This window comes from Anolis carolinensis, chromosome 5 (genome assembly GCF_035594765.1).
Source record: "Anolis carolinensis isolate JA03-04 chromosome 5, rAnoCar3.1.pri, whole genome shotgun sequence".
Lineage (NCBI taxonomy): Eukaryota > Metazoa > Chordata > Lepidosauria > Squamata > Dactyloidae > Anolis > Anolis carolinensis.
In genome coordinates, this window is record NC_085845.1 from 199,573,356 (window position 1) to 199,596,270 (window position 22,915).

Below are 22,915 nucleotides of genomic sequence, written 5' to 3' on the forward strand. Positions count from 1 at the left end.
GGTTCTCAACCTGTGGGTCCCTAGGTGTTTTGGCCTACAACTTCCAGAAATCCCAGCCAGTTTACTAGCTGTTAGGATTTCTGGGAGCTGAAGGCCAAAACATCTGGGAACCCACAGGTTGAGAACCACTGTTCTAGGTATTCAAGTAGTGGTCTGATAAATTCAGTACAGTTTATTGTGCATACTTTCTGTGTCATTTTTATCTATCTGGTGCCCAAGGTTATGTTTACTTATGTTTACAGCAAGGAAATAGGGATAGTAGTGTAATTCAATGTAGTGTAGTTCAACTTGCTTGCCTTGCTTGTTTTTTCTTTATTGCTTCTAGGTAGTCGAAGCAGTGGGCTTAACATTTTTGACCTCTGGAACTGAAAATCCTTTCAATGCTCTTTCCATTCTTTCTTAGCCCAAAAGAAGAACAAAGGTGGCAGATAAACATATTGTGTATGTTGTTGCTTCTTAGGCTCCACAGTTTAGAAGCTTTTGTCTTTTGCCATTTTATTCAAATTATTAACATTCTTCATCAACTGATTCTTCCAGGGATTTGAGGGGTAGATAATCATAGTAAAAAACCTCACAGGCTCAGAACCAAAACTAGTAAATATTTGTTTGATTTAAAATTATCTTATGCTCGCCATTAAATAGCCAGTCTTGTGTACCTATTGAAAACAAGCTAGTTTTGTCTTCATGGTATTACGAAGAAGCCTCTATTTGTTTGGTTTTTAAATTCACAAAAATAGTCTTCAAGCTGTATTGTGATAAAGCCATTTCACTATTTAGGAATTTTTCAGAACAAAACCAGCTCCTTAAATTGTGTCCAAAAGGCAACAAAAGGCTTATGCAGAAGTTGGAGTGTACTGAGTCTGAATGACCCCTTTCTTTCAGCAAAGAGGCAAAATTTGGAAAATAAATAAGTTCTTTTAGACTACAGTTCCTAGAATCCTACAACCAGCATGGCCATTGTGGAAAAAGGAATTACAATATATTTGTGTACAGAACGTAGGTTTAGACATCACAATATACCAGTAGTCCTTTTAATCAATGTTTGAATATTCATGTGAGAGATGTCTGTTGCCATAGTTTCAAAGTGGTGGTTTTTCGTTTCGTAAGCAGAGAAAAGTTGCACATTCTTAAAAGGAATCTTTTCTGCATATAGTAATAATAATGTTCCATATCTCTTCAAATCTGTATGCAAAACCTATGCTTTTCTTGATGCTTTTGACAGAACCCAAGTTCCACACCCAACTGCAACTAAACCAAAGTTTCTTTCTCTTTCCTTGTGTTTTATGACTATAAGTTTCTAGGGAGTATAAATCTGTCCCCTTGTATTTTCTTGGAATGTAATGCACAAATAGCACTATACCCAAACAGTGACTCATTGTTGAGCAGTAATATCAGTAAATAATGCTTTTTTGGCTCACAGTAAGCAACCCAAGTTTGTATTTTTATTTTTTCTTGAGGATTTAATATTTGTAGACAGACCAGTACATCACTTCTCTGTCCTTCTCCTTTTCTCTCCCCCACTCAAATAAACTAGGAATGCATAGGAGATTGTGAAAGCTGGGTGCAATGGAAGACAGATGTGTAAAAAGGAGCCATTTAAAGCATATTGTTGTTAGAGTGGGACCCAGGTAAGTGAGGTCCTGAAAGGATAAAGAAGTTAGCAAACTAAGGTCTTACAGGGTGACCCAGCTACAAATGGGTAAAATAGATATTTAACTTAGGATACCTTTATGGTGATGAAACACCATTTACTTTCTCTGAAAAGTCTGTTGAATGTATATGTTTCTGATCGGATGGGCTTAGTTTGTCTTTTCTTTATAGTTTCTAAAGAATTCGCAACAATGATTTTGGGATGTGGTTTGTCCCCATGTCCTTGAGGGAAGTACTTTGTTCTTCTCCACAGTTATCTATTTTGGCCTGTTGCCTGCTCTTTCAGAAAGTTGAACGCTGTTTTAGAAAAAGGGTTCCTATGTCAGTTTAACTATTAGGAAACCTTCTAGGCCCCTTCTTTTTGAGAAAATTGAAAACCATGTCCTTTTGTTGACATTACTTTCAGTCTCCAGACCTTAGATGGGTCTTGCTTATCACTGGACAGTGAAGGACAAAGATCTATGGAGGTGAGGGATTGACAGAAAATGATGAAAAACTAATCCGGTTTAATTGTTCATGTCTAAGGCACACCAGCACACATTTGATGTGGCCAGCTGACAAGCACTTCAAGTTTACTCTTTCCCAGTGTTTGGGAGACTAGATGTTGAGCAGAGATGTTACGGATGTTCCCTGTTACTCTCAAGACAAGCCTGACAGCTGTTTGTATATATTGTCCTAGGGGACAATGGTATCTCAAAGCATTTTTAGGTATGCTTTACCAGAAGTGACTATAGAGACACTCTGGGAGACCTAATTGCTAGAGCTACAAGCTTAGTAAATGCAGGGAATGCTGTGAATGTAGCATATTTTGATTTCAGTAAGGCCCTTGACAAGGTCCGTCATGATTGTATTGAAAACAAACTAGTAAAATGTGGGACAAGCAATACTGCTGTTAAGTGAATTTGTAATTGGTTGAGGAACCAAACCCAAAGAGTGCTCACCAATGGTGACTAGTGGAGTACCACAGGGTTCTGTCCTGGGCCCAGTGCTGCTCAACATCTTTATTAATGACTTAGATGAAGGTTTAGAGGGCATACTTATCAAGTTTGCAGATGACATCAAATTAGGAGGGATAGCTCCAGAGGATAGGATCAGAATTTAAAATGACAACAGATTAGAGAGCTGATTGGCCAAAACTAACAAAATGGATTTCAACAAGGAGAAATGTAGGATACTACACCTAGGCAGAAACCATAAAATGCAAAGATACAGGGTGGGTGACTCCTAACTTGACAATAGTCCATGTGAAAAAGATATTGGAGTCTTTGTGGACAAGTTGAACATGAGCCAACAGTGTGATGCAGCAGCTAACAAAGCCAATGGGATTTTGGGCTGCATCAAAAGGAGTCTAGTGTCTAAATCGAGGGAAGTCATGGTGCCTCTATTCTGCTTTGGTTAGACCTCGCCTGGAATAATACTGTGTCCAATTCTGGACACCACAGTTTAAAAGAGATATTAATAAGCTGGAAGGTATCCAGAGGAGGGTGACTAAAATGATCAAAGATCAAGACCATGGGTCCTTCTGAGGAGTATCTTAACGAGCTGGGTGTTTAGCCTGCAGAAGCAAAGGTTGAGAGGAGACATGATCACCATATTTAAATATTTGAAAGGCTATCATAAGAAAGAGGGAGGAGGTTTGTTTTCTGCTGGCTGGAAACTAGGACTCAGAGCAATGGATTAAAATGACAGAAAAAGAGAGTCTACCTGAACACTAGGAAGAACTTCCTGACTGTAAGAGTGTGAGAGCCCTTTGGTGGGACCAGAATCAGGGTAATTAAATGGTGTTTGGTAGTACCGGCATTTTTATACAACTGTGGCTGGGCCAAGAATGTATACACCACTGATAAAGGAGTCTTACTGTACTCTCATCTCTGGATGACTGATGGATTTGGTGTAGACAGAGGTGAAGTTATCTCCCTAACACTTTTCTTGGCTGCCTAGTGTTATGCAAAGAAGTATAGGAGTCGGAGAAATCATTCAGAGAGCCATGTGTTCTTGGAGTATAGATCCCAAAATTCTTCACCATTGGCTTTGTTGGAAGGGCTGTTAGGAAATGCAGTCCATAAATCTTATGGGAGGTTGTGATTCTCATACCTGAAGAAAGGGACCTACCCTGACTTTTGGTTTTCTGTAGTAATTGTGGCATGGAAGGCAGACTTGTGATAGGCGGGGAGTTGTCTATATTTGCTCCTAGGCCAGCTATTCTGGGGTTGGATCCTACAAATGAGGAAAGGAACCTTATTATAAAACAATTTGCTTCTCTAGGACCAGAAAGGGAAAACTCACTTGGCTACTAGGAACAGTAGCATGAGACAGCATTACATACTGTGTCAGTGATATGGGAAAGATAATACTGGGTTCTGTTCTGTGTGCATCTAAAATAATACTTTAATTCAACCAAGTTGATGTACTCATCAGGATTATGACAGTGTAGATACTGTTGTCCAGTTTTGTTTATATCTTAGCAGCACCTTTTTCTGTTTTGGAGTAGGAATTAATTTAGAAGTGGAATTTTTGTTTTCTGCTGCTCCAGTGACAAGGACACAATGGAGAAATGGATTCAACTAAAAGAAATCAAATTCCATCTGAGTATTAGGAAGAACCTTCTGGTGGTCAGAGCTTTTTGACAGTGGAATATGCTGCTGTCTTATTGGGAGCTGAGCCTCTTTCTTTGGAGATCTGTAAACAGAGGCTTGATGACCATTAACTTCGATGGACTGGCCACATTGTCCAAATGCCCAGTAATCATCTCCCAAAGCAGTTACTCAACTCAAGAATGCAAAACGGAATCTTGGTGGACAGGAAAAAAGATTTAAAGATTGGCGTAAAGCTAACCTTAAAAACTCTAGCATAAACACCGAGACCTGGGAAACCCTGGCCCTTTAGTATTCTAACTGGAGGTCAGCTGTGACCAGCAGTGCTGTGGAATTTGAAGAGGCACGAATGGAGGGCACGAAAGGGAGAAACATGTCAAGAGGAAAGTGTCAAGCCAACCCTTGTCGGGACTGCGTTCCATTTGGAAATCAATGTCCTCACTGCAAAAGAAAATGTGGATCAAGAATAGGTTCTACAGTCACCTACGCACCCAACACCAAGATCCTACACTTGGAAGGCAATCATACTCGGACACAAGTGATTGCCGATGATGATGATGATGATGATGGGAGTACTCTGGATGTGAATTCCTGCATAGCAGGATAGGGTTAGGCGGGATGGCCCTTGGAATCCCTTCCATTTCTAAGATTCCATTAACTAGAAAGTTTTGGAATAAACAAACAGCCTCTGTTGAGGGTCCCAATGCAGAAGAAAGAACCTGACTATTGGAAGAACCTCTGGCACTTTGCTGATTTCCACCTTCTCTTGGGGGTTTAGGAGAAAGGGAAAAATTATCTATTCGCTATTTTCCATTTCAGTGTAGTTCACCCTTCTTTTTTTGGGCTTGTCTTTTGTGGACACAGAGAAAGCAAACTCACAAGTAAACAGACCTTATCCAACTGGAATCAATTCTACTTTGTTTGATCACACAAAAGCCAAGTGACATGAAATTAGAAATGATCCTACTTTAGCAAAACTGCCATCATGGCCTTAACTGGGATCAAGGTTCCTGTTGCACAAAGCACCTAAATCCCAGCCCTGCTTACTTTTGCCACCAAACAGACATTTCATGACACCCCTTTATTTAACTAACACGTAAGAGCTGAATCTCTGCTGAATCAAAGGGAGGGATCAACTACTCCAGCATCCTAATGCCAGATGGATGCTACCAGGAAGTCCACAAGATTTGAGCAGCTCATTCACACTGCTCAGTCCTTAGCAAATGGAATTCAGAAGGATGCTGCCTCTGAATTAGAAAAATCTGCTCCACTAGCTTGGAAAATATTTCCTAATAGGCCTCGCCATCATATTCTAAGGTGGAGGGCTTTGGCTCCAGTCAGTGCTGGTATCTGACTGCCTAATCTTACCAAAAGTTGACCACATATGGCTCTTAGATTGAAAGTAAACTTGGAACAAGGACAGCAATGTGTTTCGTTTGGGTTTACAATCCTTCTGAAGGACCAACTTTTTATGTTGGGATGCTCTTGTATTTAGCATTGTACCTGGATGATAACGGGGTTGCTGTGGTCAGGACACATTCCTTTTCAGACACATTCCTTCCCAAGGGAAGGCAGGTTTGACAACACTAGCCCTTGTTCTTTATACTTTTAAGGATTTTGTAATGTACTTTATTTGGAGCTAATCTCAAAACCTGTTTGGAAGCTACAGCTTTCACAGTGTGCAACAGGTAGATTCTTTTGTGTTGTGTACTAAGACCACCAAATACCACTTGTCTTGCCCCAACTCCACGGCTTCCGGTTCCTTTCCAAGATCAATTCAAGTAGCTGGTTTTGATGTGTGTCTTTATGTGTCTTCCAGTCACAAGTTGACTTGAAGACACATAAAGACACACATCAAAATACAAGGAATGCCCAGGGTGTTTTTACTAGTTCCTTCCCCTGATATAGAGCGTACAGCTTCTGGTATTCATTGGCAATCTTCTATACCACGGCTGACCTTGCTTAGATTCAAGACTATACAGGATCTGGTGCCTTTAAGGTATTAAGGTTTTGATACAAAGTCCCAAAACAGGATAGTTATCTGAAAGACTCCCTTTCCACATAAGTTTATCTCTTGAGAAACTGGCTCCTTCAAATGGATTGTCTCCTACCTTCTACCCTAGGACTCTCCACTGCCAAGACATTCATTCTTAGCATTAACAGAGGGACCACTGGCATAAGACTGGGATCTCTACACAGTATCTCTTAAGGTCTCATTTATTTCACCAATATGACTTTGAGAAATCCAATTTGTTCCCTAAGGACAGGAGCACAAAACAAAAATTGTGAAATGCTAAAAATTATTCAAGTCTTCACTGCAATGTCTGCATTTATCTAATTTTCTAGTAAAAGACACCCTTTTCATCCTAAATGTGCTAGTAAGACTATCCTGCACATGTACTGCAGTGAGGTTGGAGAAAAACTCAGTGAAAGGAAAGCAGTCTTCAGCTTTAAAGATTTATTCTGTTCTTTTTAAAACGGTATGCCTGCAGCAAGAGGCATAATCTTGTCTGGTTATTGTGCTGCAGTTCATTCAAGGAAATAATAGTCATTGTTATATAGAACATAAGAAGAGAGGTATTGGATCAGATAGAAAGTCTATGCAGACCAGCATTCATTTCCCACAGTAGCAAACCACACATCTATATGAAGTCTCCAAGAAAGACACGAGTACAATAACATCGACCAACACACACATACCACACACATTTCTCAGTAACTGGGATCGAGAGGCATAGCACCTTAGATTTTGAAGCAATACAAAGACATCATGTTTAGTAGCTGCTCTTCATAAATCTATCCAGTGTTTAAAGTCACAATTTTATTACTCATTCATTGCCAGAAGTTTTGTTTGTGTTTGTTTGTTTTCAGAAGGGAAATTAATGATGGTAATGAGCACACTTGTGACACATGTGAGGATTTCTGCTTATTCAGTTGTCCTCATTGTTAAGGAGTCATAAAATTGGAAGAGATCACAAGGGACTTCCAGTTAAACCCTCTGCCAGGCAGAAATACACCATACATGGCTGCAGCAGTTTCTAGGTGTGTCAAATCCAACTAACCCATCTCATCCAACTAACTAGCACACATGCTGTCCTTTTAATAATCCCAGTCAAACATTCAACCAATCACATCAAACATTATGTACACACACCTCAACAGGTCACTTACCTTATTATATATAATGCATATGACCATATCTTACCTAAACACCAACAAGTTACTTTTAGAAATAAAAATACTTAATTTTTTAACACAAAAACCAGCCAAAACACCTATGAACTACTGGGAAAAACAAATCGTTAGCCACACTGGAAACCAAAATGGTATCAGCAAAGCCAATGTCAGTAGTCCTTTGTTGTTGCCATTCCTCATGTTGCCTGAAGTTCAAGAAAACAGAAAAGCTCTCTTACCTTTACTTTATGATCCTCCAACATCTTATAACTCATTAATACACATCCGTGTTTCTAAACCAATAGAAACAAAACCAGACGAAACCCTCTTCGAAACCCAAATGCAACCTCTCACACTTTCCCCTTTGCAAAAATGACAGAACAAGCCAATCTGCTATCCACAGAATTTAATCATCAATAAACCACCTGCCTATTCTTACATCAGCAGGTGAAACACTTAATTACTGTGGCTGTTCCATCTTTATTATTACCAAATTATACATTCTGATCCAATAAAGCTGAACTTACCAGAAGTCAGGGTCTCTCTCAGTAAGTTACCTATCTGTCTAAGTTCATGTAAGATCTCCCTTCAAACCAGTGAAGGGTCATCTGGTTCAATACTGCTCAATTTGTATGCACAATCACAAGAACAGCTTTGCACAATTTAGAAGAGCCGGGCCCATTATATGCAAATGTATGTGGCTGCAAGCGAAATTAAGCTTATCTTCCTTGACGGTATCCGTGTCCCTTTGCCTCATCTGCTCATTCAAGAAACACAAAAACTAATAGGGCTTTCATATCAAAATGACTTGATTCCAGATTAAAGCATGACAGCAGCAGATTGCTGCTCAGCTTGTTCCTACATTGCGGTCTATTGTGCTCTTCTTGACCACAAAGTTGGGGTTTGTGAATTATTATTTGAAATTATTATGCACCATCTTCATCTCAAAAATAACCTTGATGTAATTAAAATGTGACATACAGTATTAGCTGGTTGAAATAGCTGCCATTACAATTTCTAACTTTTAAAAAAATATTGCTGTGGTCCATGAACATGGTGAAAAGGAAGCTTAAAATGGAGTTTATTTTTTTCTAGTAGATTACAGCACTTCTACTCAGATGTGGATCAGTAGACTTAGCCACAAATCATAGTAGGTTGAGGTACAATGGTCCCAAGAAAAACCTGAAAATAACCAGTGGTGGGAAGAAAGTCCAAGAACCTACATAAAAGATAGATCAGCTAGTTCATAAGGCAAGCCTAGACCCCCTAAGATTGACCTATGCAACCCAGGGGGCAGGATACTACAACACAGAGCAGGAAGACTGCAGAGATTCATGCAAATAAGAAATAGCTCAAATGCCAGAGAGCATTTTACATGCTACAAATGGCAACTGTACCATTGCCATCAATCTTTTGCCGACAAACTAGATTTTGGTGAAGAAGTAAACTCACCTATCAGGATGTTAGCTGGTCTTGCTGCTCCTCACACTGACTGTCTCAGTTGAACCCAATGCATCTGAGTAAGTGTGAAAGAGCAGCAAAAACCTCAGACAAGGACTTAGGTATAAATTCAGATCTGGTTTCACTTGACTCCCATATTATTATTATTATTATTATTATTATTAAACTTTATTTGTACCCCGCTAGCATCTCCCAAAGGACTCGATGCGGCTTACAAAGGCCAAGGCCTCAACACACAATATAACAATACAAACAAAGGCAAATTAAAATATAAACCACAAGCAATAACAATACGCTAATACACAATAGAATATTGTTGTCTGTCTTCAAATTCCTTCCAACTTAAGGTAACGTATCATGGGGTTTTCTTGACAATAGTTTTTTCAGAGAAGATATGTTTCTTCCTCTGAGAGTATGACTTCCTCAAGGCCACCCAGAGAGTTTCCATGGCTGAGTAGAAATCTGAATCCTGGTCTCCAGCATCATACTCTAAAGCACTTCTTATCCTACAGTTCCTGACCTCAAATGGAGTCCCCTTAGCCCAATGTTGGGGCCACAAAAAAATTGGCAACAGTAAGAGTTTTCCAAACACCATCCATTTACACAAATCTGTTAGTAGTGTTTACACTGGGACTCCAGAAAATGCTTCAGCTATACTCGACAAAAAGTAAAATCAACCAGTTTAGCAAGCCTTGCAAATAAATGTTGATTTGTCATCAGTAAATATTTGATTTTATACCTATTTCATATACCCAGGGTTGTGAAAGAATTTATCAGGCAGAAAGGAGTTGTGAATAGAAAAAGTTTAAGAAGCCCTGGTCTAAAGCACGCACCACTTCCCCAAATGATTTCCATCTACACCGGCAAAATCTAAATGCAATGAACTACATGCCACATAACAGCGTGTTTTAAGTGGCAAGTTGAAAACATTCAATCTCTCTAAAGGTTCTTAATACAACTAGGAAAAGAATGGAAATGCCAGCAACACATTCTCCAAGGAAACAACATAGAGAATACTAAATTGGAAAACTAAGGCGATAAGTCCCAACAGAAGGTTGGAAGCCTTCAGCAAGAGGCATTTCTTTTTAAGTAACTCCCTTTTTGTGCCTTTGTCTTTATATAGTACATTAACTTTTCAAGAATCCAGTAATGCTCAAAAATAAATTAAGCCATTACATTTGTCTGTTATGACTAAGCTCTGCTTTTAACACATGCATTCAGAAAATGCACTCAAACTAGTCCGATCAAATTACTTGTCATCACATGGCCCTAGGAAAGACTGACAGATATACTTTAAAGATTTTGCACTTGTTAAATATTTCAGTATGTTGAAAGCTACTAAAATTACTGGGAGAGATTGTTTAGAAGAAGCGGTCTTCAGACTTAATTTTTTTTATTGCTGTTGTAACTTAATATTTTTCCCTGCTTGGGGTCAATAGCATCATTTTACATTGCCAAGCACAATTGCAAGTGGTTTAAAAAAAACTACTCAGGAGCTGTTTATTTAAAAAGGAAAACATCAAGAGACTTGATAGCTTAAAATTGTCTATTTGAGGAAGACTATATATCCAGCATGGAGTTCGAACATTTGAAGACTCTGGAGACCAAGGTTTGATTCTCTTTCAGCCATGGCCACCCATTGGGTGACCTTGGGCCAGTTACACATTCTCAGACCCAGAAAAACCAGTGACAAATCAGAACCAACTTGAATGCACATAACTACCACAAATATATCTTTAACATATACTCTCCACTTTTCTGACACACTCAAACCCCGCGTCACCATGTTAAAGTGTGCCTCTAAGATACAGACCCTAATACAACGCTATGAATTGATAAATTCCTACCCTTTTGCTATAGTAACCTAAAGAAGCCTGTAAATAGGCACACTAGACAAAGATGCATCCATCCTCTTCATGGGAGTAACAACCACATCAGCAGAAGAGAATGTGGTAAGGATGACAGAGAATATCCAGAAGGGAAGCTATGGGGCAGCAAGAGTAGTGAAGCATGACATGCATAAAGGGTCTTTCATAGACAACAGCAGTGACACTTTAAACTAGTTCTCAGCGGTTACACTGAAAACCTTATGATGAAGCAAGAAGATGACAACTCCAGATTGGAAGGCAATCAAGCAGTACTGCAGAAGAGCAAAGGACAAGTAAATAGTACTGTGTTTAATGACAAAGTTTTTCTTCAGCTGCTAATATACTTAGCTGCGAAAAGTCCAAAGCTGCAAAGCAAATGATGGAAACATGAAGTGCGAGAAGTTTGAATCAAGGGAAGCCAGAAACTGTAAAACATATCAACATTGAAATACCTGGTGTGAGTGAACTAAAGTGGACTGGGAGGGGGGAAAATTATCAGGGCCAGGTTGTTTGTTTGGTGCCAGCAAGAGTACATGACACTTTGCAATAAAACAAGCATACCAACAGAGCTGTTCCAAACAACAATGTAAGAATCCATCCAAAATCCAACAAAAATCTGCCAACAAATATGTAAAAGAAAATCATGGTTCACAGATTGGAAATACTCAATGGGTGCACCTATACTGAAGAATTAATGCAGGCAGATAACATTTTAACTGCCCTGACTCCATGCAATGGAATCATGGGAGTTATAGTTTTTCAAAGCCTTCTGCACATGATAGCAAAGAGTGTTGGTCCTCACCAAACTACAAATCCCAAGATTCCATAGCATTGAGCGCCAACAATTAAATTTCTGTCAAACTGCATTAATTCTAGATGGATCCAACATATATTCTAATTCCCCTCAAAAAGGGAATACCATGGATTGCAATAACCATTGAACCATTGCATTAATCTCCTATGCAAGCAAAATGATGATCAAGATTTTACAACAAAAACATTTCCCAGAAAATGTGTCCAGAAAAGGAAGAAACACTAAAACTCATATTGCAAAAATAAATTGACTAATGGAGCATACTAAGGATTTTTTTAAAGGAATCAGCCAGTGCTTTCTTGATTACAGCAAATCCTTTGACTCCATAGAGTACAAAACATTATGTGTCACTCCAAAAGAATAAGACTGCCACAATACATTGAGATCTTTATATATCACTGGAAGTATGGCTATACCTGATGTACCTCCAACCGAACCACGGCCACTGGACCCTGCTTTCTGCTGGGATCTTCCACCAGGAGAGGAAGGCTCCTTCATGCGCTCTATAACATTTTCAGACAGCTGAGAAGCAATGAAAACAAAACATCAAAAATGCTTAACACAGTTAATCAAAGTACTTATATGTGATATTAGCCTACTTTTAAAGGAAATAATATGTATATCCCACCACTTATTACTGAAAAGTATCAATCATCATCTGACTGGCAGTCTGATACTATATTAGGCTAAGTCTAAGTGAGCAATTTTCCCTATTTTGTTCTATTTAAAAAAAATATTCTTAACAAATGTAGCCTGTTTTATAAATCCTGTTTATGAACTGCATTACTAAGCATATTGAGAATTAAATGGTGGTCTGGAACATAAGTATTCAAAGTAAACTTGGAGCATCTTAGAGACTGAGAAAAAGAATATCTCTGCATCTAAGGAAGTAAGCTTAAGTCTATGAAAGCTTACACTGCCGATTGCTTTCTCTCAGTCTCTAAATCCCTTTCCATAAGCATATTTGCATTTAAGTAAATGTTGTTGTGCCTACGTCATTTCTGAATGATGGCAAACCTAAGACAAATCTATCATGGGGTTTTCTAGGCAAGATTTGTTCAGGGGGTGTTTGTTTTTGTCTCACTCTTAGGCGCAGAGAGTATGATATACCCCAGGAGCAGAATTCAAAACAATCTTAACAGATTAGAGCAGGGGTCCCCAAACTTTTTAAGCCGAGGGCCGGTCCACAATCCTTCAGACTGTTGAGGGGCTGGATTATCATTTGAAAAAAAAATACAAACAAATTCTGATGCACACTGCACATGTCTTATTTGTAGTGCAAAAACAACAACAACAATGAAAGAACAATACAATATTTAAAAATAAAAATAATTTTAACCAACATACATTTATCAGGATTTCAATGGGAAATGTGCGCCTGCTTCTCGCTAATGAGATAGTCAAGTTAATTAGGGTTGTTGTTGTTGTTGTTGTTGTGTGCCTTCAAATCATTTCAGACTTTGGGCGAGCCTAAGTCTAAAATGTATTTATTTATTATTTATTTATTTACTGCATTTATTTACTACATTTGTATCACACCCTTCTCACCCCAAAGGGGACTCAGAGTGGCTTACAAATTATATGTACATACAATATATTATATTATTAGCATAGCACAATATTAGCATTATATATTACTATATTGAACTATACCACTATACTGTAATATTATTAGTAATATTATATGTAATATAGAATATATAATTAATATTATTATATGGTATTATTATTAGTGTTATATTGTATTACATTATAATATTATCAATATTATATGTATATACAATATATTATATTATAAAACTGAGGGCGGGGGCCAGGTAAATGACCTCGGAGGGCCGCATCTGGCCCCCGGGCCTTAGTTTGGGGACCCCTGGATTAGAGAGATGGGCCAACAGCAAGTTAAACATGAGCCAACAATGTGTTGCGGCAGCTTAAAAAGCTAATGGGATTTTGGCCTACATCAATAGGAGTATTGTGTCTAGATGCAGGGAAGTCATGCTACCCCTTCTATTCTGCCTTGGTCAGAACACATCTGTCCAATTCAGGGCACCACAATTTAAGGGAGATGTTGACTCTAAGCTGGAATGTGTCCAGAGAACGGCAACTAAAATGATCAAGGGTCTGGAGAACAAGCCCTGTGAGCAGCAGCTTAAAGAACTGGGCACGTTTAGCCTGCAGAAGAGAAGACTGAGAGGTGACATGATGGCCCCATATAAATATAAGAGGGGAAATCATAGGGAGGAGGGAGCAAGCTTGTTTTCTGGAGCACTGGAGACTAGGATGCGGAACAATGGCTTCAAACTACAAGAAAGAATATTCCATCTGAACATTAGGAAGAACTTCCTCACTGTGAGAGCTGTTCAGCAGTGGAACTCTGATCCAGAGTGTGGTGGAGGCTCCTTCTTTGGAGGCTTTTAAACAGAGGCTGGATGGCCATCTATCAGGGGTGCTTTGAATGCGATTTTCCTGCTTCTTGGAAGTGGCTTGTACTGGATGGTTCATGAGGTCTCTTCCAACTCTATGATTCTATGAAAGAGCAAAGATCCAAACCCTGGCCTCTCAATGTGCTAGTAAATAAATATGATTGCAAGCTATACGACATTTTTGCAACAGGCATGGCTAAGATTCAGATGCAAAGGAAGGCTGGTGTTTTACTGTACTGAATTCATGCTATATATTCGTAAATTCTAACCAGGCAGAAGCAATGCTAATTCACAGAACTGCCACACAGGAAATGCTCCCCGGCTGTTGGATAAACCAGAGTCTTGTGACAATAGATCAGAGACAATCGAGTGTCAACCCTACTACTTCTTGTCTACCCTCTCATTGGAAAATAGAGGGATTTCAAGCTGGTCAGTGTCACAGAAACAGAAGAATGCAGGTTTACAGGTAAAGGAACAATGAGGGGAGGTGATATCAAAGAATATATGGCAGAGAGAGACAGAAAGCAGGTGCCAGGTGAAGAGAGAGAGCATCAAATAGACAGAAGGAACAAACCCTTCTGCAAGTGCCACCCCAATATTTCTCCGTTTCATCATTTGTCTTTCATTTCTCTTTTGAAGTGTTCCTGGTAGGAGCTTTTCCATAAGCTTCAGAAACTACAGGCTTGACACCAAAAGCCCTTTATAAGTATCTTGAAGAAATGGGTGGGAGGGGTCAAGACAAAAGAAAGAGAAAAGTGTCCATAAGGTCAAGACGAGGGAGAATGATGCAGCAGGTGAGAACATGCCAAAGTAGCATTAGTGTACTAGAATGGTGTTTCTAACAACAGATGTTCAAAATTCACACACTGGACCACAAAACCACTTATGACCTCACTGGAAAAAATCATTATGTCCTTCCAGCAGAACTGCCTCCAAGGAGAACAAATTATTCATTACAGAAAAACCTAAGAAATAAAAGCTGGTTGAGCAGATAGTAGGAAAGAAATGAACTGCAGGGGACCCAAGGTCTTCAATAGCATGTACAACCAACAAGTTTTTAATTGATACCCAAAGGATAACAGTATAAAGCTCCTCAGAATACGCCTAGAAAGTATATCTGAGGAACACTACACAAAAGCCATTGACAATTCACAACATGAGCCTCCTAAAGCAGAGCCTCCACAGAGACATATAACACTGAGACAGGTTAAACTGAGAGCAGGCAATTCTTTTTTAGTTTGTGACGGACCTAGCTGAAGCCTTAAAAATGTCTAGTAATGCAGTGAAATAAATAACTAATACTGTAACTAGCATGTCACCTGAACATTTCACTGAAAAGGATAAAGGAGGCATCTACAGGCCACCACTTTTTCAGTCTCCTTGGATGTTAAGAGTTTGGTACTACAGGGACACTGTCTGCTGTAACGTAGTGCTACTTTAAGTGCATTGCCAGTCTTCAAGCCACTGACAGAACATTCATGAAGCTATGTGAATACAACAATAATATGGCACAAATATGGTACTGGTCCCTAGCATAGTAGAAGAAGAAAAAATGCTGGTCTGCCACTCAGCTATATTGAGAAGTGCTGGCCTGATAAACAATAGCAATACAGAACCATTAGGACATGCAACTGAGGGGAAAACTTGCCATATCCAAAATGGTATGCTGCCTGCAACAATTCTGAGCAGTTCTGGTTTTTCCAAGAGGCCACCACCATCAACCCACCAAATACTATCTATTTAATTGATTACATTTTATCCCCCCTTTCTCTCAAAGTGGGACTCAGTGGCTGAAAAACTGGAAGGAAGGTGCTAACATTAAAGAGTATAGGGGTGCAAACTACCATATTTCAAAGATGAATCACCATGCCTGGCATTTCTCTGGACAGGTTATCTTTCTTTCATTTTGGGGTAGAAAAGGGGAAGGTGTGGGGAGAGGCTGAGTGCCAGGAAGAAACCCTGAGGGGCAGGTGATGGTTCTAGGGCTTTATATAATGCATAAAGGAATGCATTGGAGGTAACAGTGTCATCTTACAAACAAGATACTTTCAAGGGTAAGCAAGGACATTAGCCATAGTGATCAAAAGTAACCACTTTTGCTTACCTTCATGCTGATTCTGGATAGCCATTAAAACTTTGCAAAACTACTAAATCAGATGAGACAGGTTTAAGCCACTGCCTGAAATGTCTCTTCTTCAACCTGTTATACCTCACAGGGTTGATGTTGACATATATATAGAAATAAAGATAAAATTAAATAGAAGTTGAATGTCAGAATGGGGAAATTAAGCAAGTCAGATTCAAGTTCTCACATGAAGCCGATCAGGTGATCTTGCACTGCTCATTTTCTTTGCCTCAGCACAATTCATCTCACAGGAGTGTGTTCCCCACCTTTCCATAAGTATGAAATTAGTATTAGTAGTAGAGAATCAGTGTGGTTTAATGAGCAGTGACTATAACTCCAAGGACCAGAGTTCAATTCCGCATTAGATCATGGAAACCCACCAGATGACCTTGGGCAAGTTACACACTCTTATCCCAGAAAACGTCATCTTAGGGTTGCCATAAGTCAGAAACAACTTGAAGGCACACAACGACATAATAGTAGTGCTGATGTGAAAATAAATGGGAAGCCAAGTATCCTGTTTGACCTTGGGGAGGGAAAAGTGAGATATAAATGCAACTAATAAAATGGGAATAAAGGTATAAGAAATTACATTATTATCATTATTATATATTGGTCCTAATGTGGTGATAAAAGACGACCAAGAGTGCTGTGGAATTTGAAGAACCACGAATGGAGGACGAAAAAGAGAAACATGTCAAGCCAACCCTGATCGGTATCACCTTCCACCTGGAAACTGATGTCCTCACTTCAAAAGAACATGCGGATCAAAACTAAGTCTCTACAGTCACCTACAGACCCACCGCCAAGACTCTAAATTTGGAAGGCAGGCATACTCGGACACAAGTGATTGCCAATGATGATGGAAGTACTCTGAAAGTGGATTCCTGCATGGCAGAATAGGATTGGGTGGGATGTTGCTTGGAATACCTTCCATTTCTAAGAGTCCATCACCTAGAAAATTTTGGAATAAAAAACAGCCTGTTTATGGTCCCAATGCAGAAGAAAGAACCTGAATATTGGAAGAACCTCTAGAATTTTGCCAATTCCCGCCTTCTCTTGGGTTTAGGGCAGTGGTGCCCAACCTTTGGTCCTCTTTGGACTTCAACTCCCAGAAATTCCAACTAGCTTACCATTTGTTAGGAACTGTGGGAGCTGAAGTCCAATACACCTGGAGGACCAAAGATTGAGAATTACTGGTTTAGGGGAAAGGGGTAAAATATCCATTTTGGTGTTTCTCAACCTGGGGTCCCCAGATGTTTTTGGCCTTCAGCTCACAGAAATCCTAACAGCTGGTAAACTGACAAGTATTTCTGGGAGTTGTAGGCCAAAAACATCTGGGGACCCCAGGTTGAGAACCACTGAATTCGCTATTTTCCATTTCGATGTAGGTCACCCTTCTTCTTTCTGGCTTCTTTTGCAGCCACAGAGAAAGTAAACTCACAACTGAACAGACCTTATCCAACTGAAATAATTCTACTTTATTTGATCACACAAAAGCCAAGTGACATGAAATCAGAAATGATCTTACTTTAGCAAAGCTGCCACCAATCAAGGTTCATGTTGCACAAAACACCTAAATCCCAGCCCAGCTTGTTTTTTCAACCTACCAGACATTTCATGACACCCCTTTATTAAACTAACTAATAATAGCTAAATCTCTGCTGAATCAAAGGGAGAGGTCAACTATCCAGCATCCTGATGCCAAATGGATGTTACCAGGAAACTCACTAGATTTGAGCAGCTCATTCCCACTATTCACACGATAGCAAATGGAATTCAGAAGGCTACTGCCTCTGAATTAGAAAAATCTGCTCCACTAGCTTAGCAAATATTTCCTAATAGGCCTCGCCATCGTATTCTAAGGAGGACTTTGTCTCCAGTCAGTGCTAGTATCTAACTGCCTAATCCCACCAAAAGCTAATCACATATGGCTCTTAGGATGAATGCAAACATGGAACAAGGACTGCAATCCCTCTGTAGAACCAGTTTTTTGTATTGGAGTGCTCTTGTACTTAGCATTGTACCTGGGTAATAATGGGGTTGCTCTGGCCAGGACACATTACTTCTCAGACACATTCCTTCCCAAGAGAAAACAGCTTTGACAACACTAGCCTTTGTTCTTTATACTTTTAAAGATTCTGTAATGCATTTTATTTGGAGGTAACCTTAAAAGCTGTTTGGAAGCTACAGTTTTCATTCATAGAGTGCAACAGGTAGACTCTTTTGTGTTGTGTACTAAGGAGACCAAATATCACTTGTCTTGCACCAACTCCACTGACTTCCATTTCCTTTCCAAGATCAATTCAAGTTGCTGGTTTTGATGTGTGTCTTTATGTGTCTTCAAGTCACAGGTTTTCTTAGGTAAGGGATGCTCAGGGGTTGTTTTACTAGTTCCTTCCTCTGATACAGAGCTTACATCTTCTGGTATTCATAGGCAATCTTCTATCCCACAGCTGACCTTGCTTAGCTTCCAAGACCATACAGAATCTGGTGCCTTTAAGGCAGGGGTCCCCAAACTAAGGCCCGGGGTCCAGATGCAGCCCTCCAAGGTCATTTACCTGGCCTCCACCCTCAGTTTTAGACTTCGCCTCGCCCAAAGTCTGAAATGACATGAAGGCACACAATACCAACAATCCTACTTAACTTGACTATTTCATTGGCCAGAAGCAGGACCACACTTCCCACTGAAATCCTGATAGGTTTATGTTGGTTAAAATTGTTTTTATTTTTAAATATTGTATTGTTCTTTCATTTACTAATATTGTGCTATGGTAATAATTGAATATATTGTGTATACATATAATATTGATACTAATATTATAATGTAATATAATATAATACTAATAATTATACAATATAATAATATTAATTATACATTATATATTAAATGTAATATGACTAATACTACGGTAGTGGTATAGGACAATATAGTAATATATAATGCTAATATTGTGCTATGCCAATAATATAATATATTGTATGTACATACAACTTGTAAGCCGCTCTGAGTCCCCTTCAGGGTGAGAGAGGGTGGGGTTTAAATGTAGTAAATAAATAAATAGTTGTTGGTTTTGTTTTGTTTTTTTGCACTACAAATAAGACATGTGCAGTGTGCATAGGAATTTGTTCATATTTTTTTTCAAATGATAATTCAGCCCCTCAACAGCTTGAGGGACCATGAACCGGCCCTCCACTTAAAAAGTTTGAGGACCCCTGCTTTAAGGTATTTAGGTTTTGATACAAAGTCCCAAAAACAGCTTTGTACCAAGTTCAGAAACTTAAGCAGGTTTGGAACATCTAGGGGAGAGAATATAATACCTATCCTAACATCACTCCACTGGTGGGCAAAGCATAAAGTGTTGGGTTGTTGTATGTCTTTCGGGCTGTGTGGCCATGTTCCAGAAGCATTCTCTCCTGACGTTTCGCCCACATCTATGGCAGGCATCCTCAGAGGTTGTGAGGTATGGATAAACATAAAGTGTTGGTTTTGACCTCTAAAGCCCTACATCAGGCATGGGCCAACTTCGGCCTTTCCTCCAGGTGTTTTGGACTTCAATTCCCACAATTCCTAACAGCCTACCGGCTGTTAGGAATTGTGGGAGTTGAAGTCCAAAACACCTGGAGGAAGGGCCGAAGTTGGCCCATGCCTGTTCTTAACAGTATGATCATGCTTGACCCCGTTGAGGTCAACCCGGGCCTACTCTTCCTCTTCTGCTCTGAGGCCTAGCTCACTCAGCTTTGGTCCAGTCAACCTCTGCGCCGTCATTCCTCTCACCCGGACGCCCTTGACCACCGTGATGTTCTCATTCTCGTCCGCCTCGAAGGTGACCCTCCTCGGGGCGCTGCCTCCGCCGCCCATCCCGTTCCAGGCTCGATCACCAGCCGACTAGGCCGCAAAAAGCTCTCTGGAGGTGCCACGCCCACCCCACCGCCCATTGGCCATCCGCCCCTTACGCTCCGCCTTCGCCTCGCCCCGATTGGTGGGGAGTGCGGTTGCCCTGGGCAACGGGCCCTGCCCCGTCCTGACAAAAGTGACAGCCGGCGTGGAAACTTTTCTCTTCCCCTCTTCTCTCTGAGAGAGAATTGGAACTGCCTCTCCCAGCGTGCAACGCGGCAAGAATTTGTTACTAATGCCCGCCATCTCGTCGCAATGCAGGCTGGGAAACGTAGTAATTTGGATTCTGTATTTGGATTCTGTATTTGGACTCTGCGGCCATAAAGGTAAAACATTATTAGTTTAATGTGTTGTCGAAGGCTTTCATGGCCGGGATCACAGAGTTGTTGTATGTCTTTCGGGCTGTGTGGTCATGTTCCAGAAGTATTCTCTCCTGACGTTTCGCCCACATCTGTGGCAGGCATCCTCAGAGGTTCTGAGGTTGTATTAGTTTAGCCCTACTTTAAGTGCCATAGCGCATTATTATGGAGTCCTGGGACTTTTGGGAATTGTGAAATATCGAATCCTTCTCTGTCACAAAGAACTACAAATCCCAGAATTGTATATCCTTGGCCCAAGTTTGCAAAACAAGGTCATAAACATAAAAAAATGATTTATCATTATTATTAATATATTATTAATAACATACAGTAGAGCAGGGGTCCCCAAACTAAGGCCCGGGGGCCGGATGCGGCCCTCCAAGGTAATTTACCAGGCCCCCGCCCTCATTTATATTATAATATTTTATATGAGTTTTAATAATATAATATAATAATATAATATAATATAATATAATATATTGTATATACATATAATATTGATAATAATAATATCATTTTATACAATATAATACTAAAAATAATACTATATAATATTATATGTTATATATTACATATAATATTACAGTATAGTGGTATAGTTCAATATAGCATAATGCTAATATTGTGCTATGCTAATAATATAATATATTATATGTACATACAGCTGCTCTGAGTTCCCTTCGGGGTGAGAAGGGTTGGATATAAATGTAGTAAATAAATGTAGTAAATGAATAAATAAATAATTTTGGACTTAGGCTCGCCCAAAGTCTGAAATGACTTGAAGACACACAACAACAACAATCCTAATTAACTTGACTATCTCATTGGCCAGAAGCAGGCCCACACTTCCCATTGAAATCCTGATAGGTTTATGTTGGTTAAAATTATTTTCATTTTTAAATATTGTATTGTTCTTTGGTTAAAATTGTTTTCATTTTTAAATATTGCATTGTTCTTTCATTGTTATTGTTATTGTTTTGCACTACAAATAAGACATGTGTGCAGTATGCATAGGAATTTGTTTGTATTTTTCCCCCAAATGATAATTCGGCCCCTCACCAGTCTGAAGGACTGCTTTAAAAGTTTGAGGACGCCTGCAGTAGAGTCTCATTTATCCAAGCTAAACGGGCCGGCAGAAGCTTGGATAAGCGAATATCTTGGATAATAAGGAGGGATTAAGGAAAAGCCTATTAAACATCAAATTAGGTTATGATTTTACAAATTAAGCAACAAAACATCATGTTATACAACAAATTTGACAGAAAAACTAGTACAATATGCAGTAAGGTTATGTTGTAATTACTGTATTTATGAATTTAGCACCGAAATATCATGATATATTGAAAACATTGACTACAAAAATAACTTGGATAATCCAGAACCTTGGATAAGCGAGTCTTGAGTAAGTGAGACTTTAGTGTATTAATGTATCATTCTTTTGTGGAGAATTCTCTTAATTTTCTAACTGGCTCATGTTTATCACTGATAACTGAGCTTAGCGAAATATACTACTTAATTATATTATGTTTATTTAAGTTCAATTATGTATTATTTGTATTTAGTTTTATAAGTTTATTTTGAGATTGTTTTATCCACTGTTTTGATTTGTTTTATCGTGTGAGTTTTCGGCATTGAGTCCTCTGAGTCCCCTCGGGGAGACAGAGCGGGGTACAAATAAAGCATTATTATTATTATTATTATTATTATTATTATTATTATTATGTATTAATATTATTATATTATTAATATAAAGTTATCTTATTATAATATTATTATTGTTGATACTAACTGCGCTCCATGCAGTCATGCTGGCCACATGACTTTGGAGGTGTCTACGGACAATGCCGGCTCTTCGGCTTAGAAATGGAGATGAGCACTTAACGTCAGGGGAAAACCTTTAACTTTTATGTAATAATAATAATAATAATAATAATAATAATAATAATAATAATACAGTTGAGTCTCACTTATCCAAGCCTCGTTTATCCAAGCCTCTGGATTATCCAAGCCATTTTTGTAGCCAATGTTTTCAATATATCGTGATATTTCGGTGCTAAATTCATAAATACAGTAATTACAACATAACATTACTGCATATTGAACTAGTTTTTCTGTCAAATTTGTTGTATAACATGATGTTTTGTTGCTTAATTTGTAAAATCATAACCTAATTTGATGTTTAATAGGCTTTTCCTTAATCCCTCCTTATTATCCAAGATATTCGCTTATCCAAGCTTCTGCCGGCCCGTTTAGCTTGGATAAATGAGACTCTACTGCAGGCGTCCTCAAACTTTTAAAGCAGTCCTTCAGACTGGTGAGGGGCCGAATTATCATTTGGGGGAAAAATACAAACAAATTCCTATGCATACTGCACACATGTCTTATTTGTAGTGCAAAACAATAACAATAACAATGAAAGAACAATGCAATATTTAAAAATGAAAACAATTTTAACCAACATAAACCTATTAGGATTTCAATTGAAAGTGTGGGCCTGCTACTGGCCAATGAGATAGTCAAGTTAATTAGGATTGTTGTTGTTGTTGTTG

At 39.0% G+C, this 22,915-nt stretch overlaps 1 protein-coding gene across 3 annotated transcripts in view; it reads right to left on the reverse strand.

Annotated features, from left to right (window-relative positions):
• The window catches only part of chchd3 (coiled-coil-helix-coiled-coil-helix domain containing 3), a 239,272-nt gene extending 219,226 nt beyond the window's left edge, over window positions 1–20,046 (reverse strand). For all 3 annotated transcript variants that reach the window (XM_008110280.3, XM_003220728.4, XM_008110279.3), the window contains exons 1-2: window positions 19,888–20,046; window positions 11,978–12,083 (exon numbers count right to left, since the gene is read on the reverse strand). In XM_008110280.3, coding sequence (XP_008108487.1) covers window positions 11,978–12,083; window positions 19,888–19,971 — 190 coding nt within the window. In that variant the 5' untranslated portion in view covers window positions 19,972–20,046. The remainder of the gene's footprint in view (window positions 1–11,977; window positions 12,084–19,887) is intronic.
• Window positions 20,047–22,915: the final 2,869 nt, after the last annotated feature.